Source organism: Lagenorhynchus albirostris, chromosome 2, assembly GCF_949774975.1.
Source record: "Lagenorhynchus albirostris chromosome 2, mLagAlb1.1, whole genome shotgun sequence".
NCBI lineage: Eukaryota > Metazoa > Chordata > Mammalia > Artiodactyla > Delphinidae > Lagenorhynchus > Lagenorhynchus albirostris.
The window spans coordinates 132,222,409-132,233,160 of NC_083096.1; the positions used below are offsets into that span (position 1 = coordinate 132,222,409).

General features: G+C 41.5%; 1 protein-coding gene across 7 annotated transcripts in view; it reads right to left on the reverse strand.

Annotated features, from left to right (window-relative positions):
- Positions 1–10,253, reverse strand: part of ALG6 (ALG6 alpha-1,3-glucosyltransferase) — a 60,476-nt gene extending 50,223 nt beyond the window's left edge. Inside the window, exons 1-4 of one of the 7 annotated variants that reach the window (XM_060139866.1) lie at positions 10,142–10,242; positions 9,433–9,637; positions 9,178–9,255; positions 5,723–5,979 (exon numbers count right to left, since the gene is read on the reverse strand). In XM_060139866.1, coding sequence (XP_059995849.1) covers positions 5,723–5,804 — 82 coding nt within the window. In that variant the 5' untranslated portion in view covers positions 5,805–5,979; positions 9,178–9,255; positions 9,433–9,637; positions 10,142–10,242. Of the gene's footprint in view, positions 1–657; positions 694–5,722; positions 5,980–9,177; positions 9,256–9,432; positions 9,638–10,141 lie in introns of those variants that run through there. The other 6 variants (XM_060139865.1, XM_060139864.1, XM_060139867.1 and 3 more) reach the window with 6 other exon arrangements.
- Between the last annotated feature and the right edge of the window lie 499 nt (positions 10,254–10,752).

Sequence of the window (10,752 nt, forward strand, 5' to 3'; positions counted from 1 at the left end):
GCCCAGAATAGCTCAGACACCAGTGAAGTGGAACTATCAGGTGGGAGAACTTGCCTCACAACATATCAAGACAAGGTAAAATTATAGTAATAAGACATGGCAGTGATGAAACAATGGATCAGAATGGAGAGCCAGAAACAGACCCTTGTGTGTAAGAAAACCTGATATAGACAGAGCTGGTAGTGCAGATTTATGGGAAAGGATGGACTATTCAATAAACGAGCTGAAACAACTGTTTTTATCCATGTGAAAAAAAAATTTTTAATGGCTCCCTAATTCACATGTTATACATAAAGTTCAGTTCTAAGGAGATAAAGACTTAAACAGGAAGGACAAATCTTACATTTTTTTTTTTTTTTGTGGGCCACTTAACACGGCTTGCAGGATCTTAGTTCCCTGACCAGGGATTGAACCCACGCCCTCAGCATTGAAAGCGCAGAGTCCTAACCACTGGACCGCCAGGGAATTACCAAATCTTACAATTTTTAGAAGAAAATTTTAGAAAAATATCTTCGTGACCCAGAAGTAGGGAAGGATTTCTTAAAGATACAAAAGCACAAATCGTAAAGGAAAAAGATTGGTAAATTTCATTATTTTAAAGTCAAAAATTCTTGTTCACCAAAAGACACTGTAAAGTGTGAAAAGATAAGCCATTACCTGGGAGAAGATATCTGCAACTTGTACAAAGGTTAGCTTCCAGAATACAGAACACATAGGAAAAAAACAAAAGACAAAATATAGAATACATAAGAAAAAAACTAATATAAATGTACAAATGACATAAGCAAATATCACAGAGAAGGAAATACAAATGACTAATAAACACAAAAGTATGCTCAATCTTTTAGAAATGAAATTCAAAATAAATAAATGAATTCAGCAATGAAGGAAATTAAAATTAAAATCACAATAAAATATCATTTCACACACTCCAGCCTGGCAAAAATTCAGAAGTTTAACACTACCAAATGCTGTGAAGAATGTGGAGTAATAGGAACCCTCCCACTTGGGAAGTGCCTCAATACTAGAAAGGCTCAGAATGGACCACCTACATAAAATTGGCTCTAGGAATTGGCACAAATGATTTCTGGTTCATCTCTTGCACTTGCTTTGTTCTAGCTCTGAGGTTAGGCATGAGCTTAAAGAGAAATTGGACAAAATACGATCTGTCTACTTTGATTCTAGCCAAGAAAAAGAAGTCCTGCTGTTGGCCCTGCCAAGGTCACCACCAGGCTGCATTTGGAGTATGAAGCTAGAAACTAACTCTAATAACAAAGTGTTCTCTGTGACCAGCGGAAGATGGATTTATGTGTTCCTGTGCCCCCAGCCAAAGTGCATCTCCCCAAATTCCCGCTTTTTTATATGACTAAAATGCACCCAGATCTTACATAACCAAAAGAGAATTCATTACCTTCCCCCACTGAATCTGCCCTACCTCTCAGTTTTCAGTCTCAGTATCTCTAAACTTAGAAACCAGACTCATTCTCAAACTCTTCCTTCTTATTTATCCTTGCATACAATTAGTCATTAAATTTTGCTGATTTTTACCTAATGTGGCTCTCAAATTGAGTCACATTTTTACCTAATATGGCTCTCAAATTTAGTCACTTAGTCCAGGCCCTCATCATCCCTTTCCAAGACCACTGAAACCAGCTATGCATAACAACTTCAAATAAGCATTATAAACATACATGAGGCCACTGCACATAGATGCTACCATCAGTCTCTACACGTTCTACTCCAAACACCATGCTGCCTCTAAAGCTGTCTTCTTAAAAAACAAATCTGATTATGTGAATTCCCGGCTTAAAAACCTCTACTGCCCAAAAGATAAATCCCTCACACGTTACTTCAGCTCACAGTCTGCCTCAAATTTATTTCTGCCACCCCATCTCTTACTGTTCCACTTACCATGCACCCTGTATTCCAGTCACACCTACATCCTCACCAAACCTCAAAGAACTCTCATCCCTTGGTCATGCTATTTCCTCTTACTGGAGTACTCTCCTCACCTCCTTTTCTGCCTAGTAAAATTCTTCCCTCCTTTTTAGAACAAACTTTAATGTTATACAGCAAATCCCCTACACACTAATGAGTTCCATTCCGAGAGCACGTTCATTAAGTCCAACAAAGTTAGCCTAGGTACCCAACTAACACAATCGGCTATATAGTACTGTACTGTAATAGGTATAATACTTTTCACACAAATAATACATAAAAAGCAAACGAACACAAAAAATAAAGAAAACAGTTTTAATCTTACAGTACAGTACCTTGAAAAGTACAGTAGTACAGTACAACAGCCGGCATACAGGGGCTGGCATTGAGTGAACAGGCAAGAAGAGTCACTGACTGGAGGACGGAGAGGAGGTGGGAGATGGTAGAGCTGAAGGATCGTCAGTGATAGGAGACAGAGGGCAAGCTGCAATTTCACTCAGCCCTTACGCTGATGGCACAGGTTCTGGTTCCTTGCTGGATTCAATTCTACCTACCCTCTTGAAGAAACAATCCAGTGATGTCTGGGCAGTAGCTCTTTTTTTCTCGTCATAGATGACACGGTAGCACTGAATTGCATTCTGAATGGCTGTTGCAACCTTCGTGTACCATTCTACATTTGGGTCCTGTGCCTCAAAACTAACTGCCTCCTCAAATAAAGAAAATCCCCTTGCCACTTCCTGCGTCGTGAATCTCTTCGGTTCTTCAGTTACTTCTTCCTCTTGTCTCTCTCCGTCCTTTCTCTGGGCCTCCAATTCCTGGCACTTCTTAGCAGTACCAGCTATGTCACTGCTGCTTTTACACTTGCTTCTGGACATCCTGGGCTTGAAATAAAGTTACTGTACTACTGTACTCTATACAGTACTGTAAAGTATACAAAAGCACAGCCACTTGTAGAGGATGCACACACGTGACAAGGTACGCCAGTCACGTGAACTAATTTACATGATTGGACAGGCAAACACACGTCCACATCTTTGAAAGTTCACAATTTGAAGGTTCGTATGTAGGGAACTTACTGCATTCTAAGCCTTTCTCATCTGAATTAGAAGTCCCTTGTGCTCCCAGTCTACTTTGTTTATACCACACTATATTTTAATGTAATATATACCTACATGTCTGCCCTACCCACTAGACTGTGAACTTCTCTAGGGAAGTAAAAGTGGGATTCTAAGACCCAATTACAACATTTCGGGGGGGGGGGTTTCCCCACACACATCCAGCAAGCAATTCTCTGGACACCACCTGGGTATCCTATATCTCAACTAAATTCTGACACTATCTACCTGGAGATAGCATTAGATCCTATAAGTTATGGGTTCAGTCCTACAAGACTGCATCCCACACCCCACACCCACTTCAGACACCACTGTCAAGACCCACTGCCTACAGGTTGCAGGTTGCCCCCTCCAACTCAGGGTGTCAATGGCAAATCCAGGTTATCACACGTACTTCTGACTGACAGGCTATAGATCAGAGGTACCCACAATCTCCTCTTTAGGTTCGATCAATTTGCTAGAGTGGCTCACAGAACTCAGAGAAACATTTTTCTTAACTAGATTACTGGTTTATTATAAAAGGATGTAAGTTGGGAACAGCCAGATGGAAGAGATGCATAGAGCAAGATGTGGGGAAAGGAGAGCAGAGCTTCCATGCCCTCTCCAGGCATGCCACTCCACCCGCATCTCCACGTGTTCACCAACCCAGAAGCTCTCCAAATCCAGTCCTTTGGGTTTTAATAGAGGCTTCATTAAATAAGGATAACTAATTAAATCACTGGCCATAGGCAATGATTCAATCTCTAACCCTTCCCCTCCCCTCCCCAGAAATCAGGGGGTGGGATTGAAAGTTCCCACCCTCTAAGCATAAGGTTGGTTTGCCTAGCAACCAGCCTCCATCCTTAAGTGGGGGACCCAAAGCCACCTCATTAACATAACAAAAAACAACTTTATCATCTCACTTAGAAAATTCCAGCAGTTTTAGGAGCTCTGTGCCAAAACCACAGATGAAGACCAAATATATATGTCTTATTATGAATCACAATATCACAGGTACATACCATGTATTATTCTTGGTCACCCTAAAGACCAGACCTAAAGATATGATCACCAGCAAGACCTATTTTTGCTGCACAGCAGACACTCGGTAAATATTTTGGAGTTAAATGATCTGATGTCAGGATCAAATGAGAAAACAGTTATGAACCACTAATGTGCTGATTATATTCCTACATTACTAAAAATAAAGCACAATCCATACATATTACCTCAATCCTCACAACAACTCTGTTAAAGTACATATTAATATTCATACTTTGTAGAAGAGGTACACAAGGTTCATGAAGATTAAGAACCTTCTCCAAGATCAGGCAGCCAACAGGTGAAAGGACTAAGATTTGAACCCAAGTCTATGGCTGCATTCAAGTGATTTTACTTCCTCAATATTCCTTAAATTCATTTCTCCATCTTTCAACTAACTGCCTTAGTTCAAGACTTCTTTCTCAGAGGCCAGAGAGCAGAGTTAAAGCACTGACTCTGGAATAAAATATAACTATATTTGAGTCCCAGTTGTCATTTATTGGTTGTCTCATTTTCCACTTGTAAATTAGAGATAATACCTATCTTCAGCGGTGTGGTATTAAGGAAAATGCTCAGTGTCTAGCATTTGGTAAATACTTAAAAAAGAGTAGCTCTTACTTCTATCATTAAGATTGTCTCATTTGTCTCTTTACACTCAACCTTCTTGCTACAATCATTTTTTATTACAATGAAAGTTATTTTTCTAAGACACAAATAATTTCCCGAGCTAACTGTATAGCCAAACCTCTAGCCATCCCTCCCCATTGTTTTCATTCCTTCTTTTTATGCTATCCAATACCAAACACTTCTAACCATGCTCTCATGCCATCTACCATGTCTTTGCACATGTTCTGCTGTCTAGAATATCTTCCCCATTTCATTTGCCTAGCAAATTCCAACTCATCCTTCAAACCTTGAACTCAAAAATCATCTCCTCTGAAAAGTTTTCTCCAGTGCATCCTGATCACTCATTTCTCTATGTTACCTTTGAACCTCACACATACTTCAACATTATAATTATCACATTGTATTGTGACTACCTATCTACTAAAATGTGGACTCTTTAAGTACTGGAGCCGTTAAATATTTAAGTATTCACCTGGAATTTCTAGCACTTAGCATAATGCCTGGAACATGAGAAGTATTAAATAAATACTCACAAGGTTAAATTTAATCACATCCCCAGCCTCCAGGACCACACTCCATCAATTCCTCCTCCTTTTCTCTCACATCGTCCCCAATCTTATTCTCCACTGACCTCTTCCTTTCAATGTAGTAACATGCCTTCTCTACCCTAAACAAACAAAAAAGCCTCTTTTGATTCTGCTCCCCCTTTAAAGTACTAGCTCATTTCTCTCTTCAATGCCTAATAGATAATTGTTTCTCAACCTGTCATCTTCCGAGTTAAAATACATCTTTGTTTTATCATTATCACAAAGCCCATGCTTCTATTTAGCTCTTATACAAATTCTATTTATTAGAATTAGATGCTTAAGTGTACTTTCTTGACTACACCAATAAAACCTAAAATTCTTCTCTGTCCCGGTCAGAAGACTATAAACTATTACCAAAAACTAAAAACCTCAAAAAACAAACAAGAAAAATGATTCAAAAAATTATTTACCTATCTTAAATGAAAAATGCATTACCTGAGTAAGAATTAAGAGAAACTGTCCACCGTACTGTTAGTCCTAGTAAGACAACAGCTGTCATCAAGTAGCATTTCTCCATATTTCTTCTCAAATTTAGGGAGAGGAAAAATAACAGGACCAATGCTGGAATACTTTTAACACGCAGTCAATCACTTCTTTTCTTGATCAGAGAAATGTTATCAATTCTTTGGAATCAGGAATTTGAGAGGATTTTAAGTGATGCTTTGTTTCCAGTCAAATACTGATTTTTACGTCTATGAAGAAGTAGCCTGCAGAAAAAAAGAAAAAAGATACCAAGAGTTAGCTGAGCATAGTACCTACAACAACAAACCCATTAAACCAAGTAGAAAGATGGAGAAGTGGGGGAAGCGGAGGCGGGGAATCGAGGAAAGGGGATAATTTAAGTTCCTTATCCCCTAGTCCTCTAGTTGGGAAATGTACCTCAAAATGTAGCTCTCCCTATTAAATGTGACTCAATATATCTAAAGATATAGTAAGGATCTGCTCTCACAAGGAAATATTTCTGAGTGAAGAAAAACAACACAGATATGTAGATAGTAGGTCAGTTCTAAATAGAGAATTTTTACCTACAGGTAAAAACAAGACCACAAAGATAAACAAAGGGGTGATTTTACCTTTGGTGTAGACAGAAAGAGGACTTTTATCTTTATATTCAGCTTGAGAAAATCTTCCACTGAAGTAATTTATGTAGTTTGATTTTTCTTTTCTTCCAAAATATACTTGAACTAACTACACCTACTTTCCATTCTAGAGAATGAACCTTTGTCAGAATCAATAAGAATAGCCCCAACTCTTAAGAGAAAATACAAAAGCAGTAAAATATAATTAACCACTTACATGCTTCATTTTTTTTTTACTTTTTCCCTATTGGGTCGGGGTTCTAAAAGTTCAAAGATTTGAAAAATCATGGGCCGTTTTAACCACAGGATATAATTTAATTTACATATATTCAGAAAAATGCAATTAATATATAAATGAAAATTTTAGGGAAAAATTGGCATATTCTACCTACAGGTCAAAAAAGTATTTTCTTACTTAAAAATAGCAAGGGACAACTCTAGAACTAATAAGTCTAGCATCTCAATCAGGTAGAATGACTCAAAGCATTTAATAAGGCTATGTGACTATATTATTCAAATTTGGTTTATGTAAATTCCCTTTTTCTTTCCTCCCTCCTACTGCATCCACCTTTGATCATTCCACTGTTCATTAGAAATTCTACCACAGAGGCAAGGGAGGAGGAAAAATTAAAATTAAATCACTTTCCGATGTTGATTTCAGGTTTGACACAGTTTATAGGCCATTTATAAACTTTTCAAATCCTTTTTTAGTCTAACTCGAAAAGCCCCTTTTAACAACGCATTGCACTATATATTTCAGAATTGCAATACAACACTCTATTTTCTGCTGAGATATCAAGTTTAAAATTGACTTTACAAATGCTAATTCCTGGATTTAAAAATACAGCTTAAGTAATATTCCATCTTGGAAATTTAAATCACTAATACAAACAAGTTAAATCAATAATCCACAACATGTAACAATCATAATAAACTTTAAAAGAACATAATGCTTAACTAATAACATGCTGATCAAGTTTTTTTGTTTTTTGGCTGCACCGCGTGGCTTGCGGGATCTCAGTTCCCCAACCAGGGATTGAACCCAGGCCCCCGGCAGTGAAAGCAAGGAATCCTAACCACTAGGCCACCACGGAACTTTTCTGATCAAGTTTGTTAAAAGCACAAAGATGGGGCTTCCCTGGTGGTGCAGTGGTTAGGAGTCCACCTGCCAATGCAGGGGACATGGGTTCGAGCCCTGGTCTGGGAAGATCCCACATGCCGCGGAGCAGCTGAGCCCGTGCACAACTACTGAGCCTGCGCTCTAGAGCCCGCAAGCCACAACGACTGAAGCCTGTGTGCCTAGAGCCCATGCTCTGCAACAAGAGAAGCCACCTCTGTGAGAAGCCCGCACACCTGAACAACAACAAAAAAAGAGTAGCCCCAAGTAGAGGAAGCCCCCGCACAGCAACAAAGACCCAACACAGCCAAAAATAAACAAATAAATTAAAAAATAAAAAAAATTTAAAAATTAAAAAGAAGCACAAAGGTGGAACAGCTGACAGATGAAAGAATCATATCCAAAAAGATTTGGACAACATCTATGATGGACCAAATCTAACTCCAGAAATCATTACAGGGATAAATTCAAATAAATTCAAAGTTCTGCACTTAAATGTGAAAAAAACAACAAAAATCAACTGCTTGAGTATTTAAAGGGAGGCAACAGATAACAGATAATAATTATCAGTTCTGTATGGATCCAGAACTGATGACCAATATTATATTAAATATTAGAAAAACTTTTCTAACAACTAAAGCCGTCCAAAAATTAAATGAGCTGCTTCTTGAGAAAGGAGTTTCTCTTTGAAAGGTTCAAGCAGAAGCTAAGCAACAACCTGAAAAGAATATTTTAGACTGGAGAACAGATAACTAATTTCTAAACTGTGTTTTAAATCTGATTTTTGGATGCATATTATGTATCTAAATTAATATAAATCCTGACAATACAAAAGATGATTTCGTCTCCCAACATGTCCTAATCCCCAGTAAGTGACAAGTATTGCCGCTTTTGTAGGGTTTCTTTCATGAGTAAAATGGGTAGGCCTTCACATCCTCCACAAGTGGCTCATGTTAGAAACTGAAGGACATCAAAAACATCTCTTCCTGGGCTTCTCTGGTGGCGCAGTGGTTGAGAGTCCGCCTGCCAATGCAGGGGACACGGGTTCGTGCCCCGGTCCGGGAAGATCCCATATGCCGCGGAGCGGCTAGGCGCGTGAGCCACGGCCACTGAGCCTGCGCGTCTGGAGCCTGTGCTCCACAACGGGAGAGGCCACAACAGTGAGAGGCCCGCGTACCGCAAAAAACAAAAAACATCTCTTCCTGGCCTAACATATTACGCTTAGAATAAAATCCAAGTACCTCAGCCATAAGATCCTGCCTACCTCTCCAATTTCATCTCCTCCCACTTTCCCACAAGGTCTTCCCTCTTTCTAGAACCTGCCCATTTCATTCATACCTCAGTTCCTTTCCAATTCTATCCCCTTTGCTTGGAACGCTCTTAAGTCAGCTCACTGACCAATCTTTTGTCATTCATCTTATACCTCAAGTCATCCCCTCAGAAAGTTCATCCCTGACCACCCTTACTAAGGTTTCCACTTCTTACTGTTTGTACCATTACCTTCTTTTATTTTCTTCCTAATTCTTTTCACTATCAGAAATTATATTTTCACACAACATGAAACAATCTCACAAACATAATCTTGAGTTTAAAAAGCTAGACACCAAAGAATGCACACCATATGGTTCCATTTACAAAAGGCTCATAAATAGGCAAAACTAATCTGTGGTGTTAGAAATCAGGAAAGAGGTTACCTCTGGGGAGGAAAGGGGATGGCGATTGGGAGAGGTCTCCAGGAAGGTCTTCTGAGAAGATGCTGTGAATGTTGCTTCCTGATTTGAGTGGTGGTTAAAAGATGTGTTTACTTAATGATAAATCAACTAGTTACAATTTATGATTTGTGTACAGTATTTTCTTGTACATGTTATATTCCAATTAAAAAGTATAAAGGAAATTACACTTATTTGCCAAATAGAATATAAGCTCCAGGCAAGGAGGGATCCTCCTACCTTAGTCGTGGCTGGGTTCCCTGCGCTTAGAACAATGTTGGCAGAAAGCAGGTACTCATAAAGTATTATATTTGCTGAATGGAGATCTTCGTGTGTGAAGGGAAGTACCTAATTTTACTGAGTCCTTTATGGTCAAAGATATTCTGTGAGACTTTTAACCGATCTCTTCTCCTTGAACAGTAAAAAGGGTTATTACTTTTCCCATCTGTAAAGCAAAGCACAGTAACTTCCTAACCCATCCTCGCGCCACGAAGTTGCCACGCGGGCAGCAAAGGAGTTTTCCGTCCTACTTTGCCCCGAGGGTGCGCCTGGACGGAAAAAAAAAAAGTCTGCCGTCCACGTCCCAGGGCTGAACTTGCTCCTTTCAGCCTGAAAGGTGCCTCCCCCAGGTGGACACCACAGCCAGGGACTACTGCTATCCCAGGTGAGCACGTCTCGCCAAAGCGACCCCTCCTGATGTGTCTCTCCCTTTCTCCGGCGGGCCAGACCCTCAGGACCGCAGGAACAAGGGTGCCAAGCCGCTCCAGCCCAGGGTCCCCCCACCATCACCGCGTCCCCCAGCCGACTCCCAAGCGAGCCTGCGGGCTGGTCTGCGGAGGCCTCGCGTGCCGTTCCTCTGAGCGAAGCGGTGCCGGGAGCCGGGCCGCCAGCCCCAGTCTCTCCCCACCCCGGCCGGGCGCCCCAGAACAGCAGTGACCCGACCCCTTACCCAGCCGCCCGCGGAACGCGGGGATTCGCGCCGCAGCGGGTCCCAGGAAGGCGCCTGCGCGCTCGCCACCGCGGTGGAGTGCCCTGCCGGCCTTCCTTCCGCGTCCGCGTGCCCTGCGCGGGAGCGAGCCCGTCGAGCGTGAGGGGAGGGGCGGGGAAAAGGCGCGGAGAGGAGGCGGCTGGCTTTGGAGGCGGAGCCCCAGCGGCTGGAACTCGAGAGGCCTGGTGTCCGGGTGAGGCTTGGGGCAGGTGGAAAGCCCCTTGCTCTTCTTTCCTGGGATCGGGGCCAAGGCCTGAAAGGCTGCTTAGTCCACGGATTCCTGTCAGGGGCGCGTCCTGGCTCGCTTCCCACAGTGAACAGCCCCATGGCTAGTCCTGCTTTACTTTCTTCAAGCTACATGCCTGCGAAGAAGAAGGTATTAAGGCTGGGAAGTCAATTCATGGAAGAAAGAGTATTGAACGTACAGCCTTTTTTTTTTTTTTTTCTGGTACGCGGGCCTCTCACTGTTGTGGCCTCTCCCGTTGCGGAGCACAGGCTCCGGACGCGCAGACTCAGCGGCCATGGCTCACGGGCCCAGCCGCTCCGCGGCATGTGGGATCCTCCCAGACCGG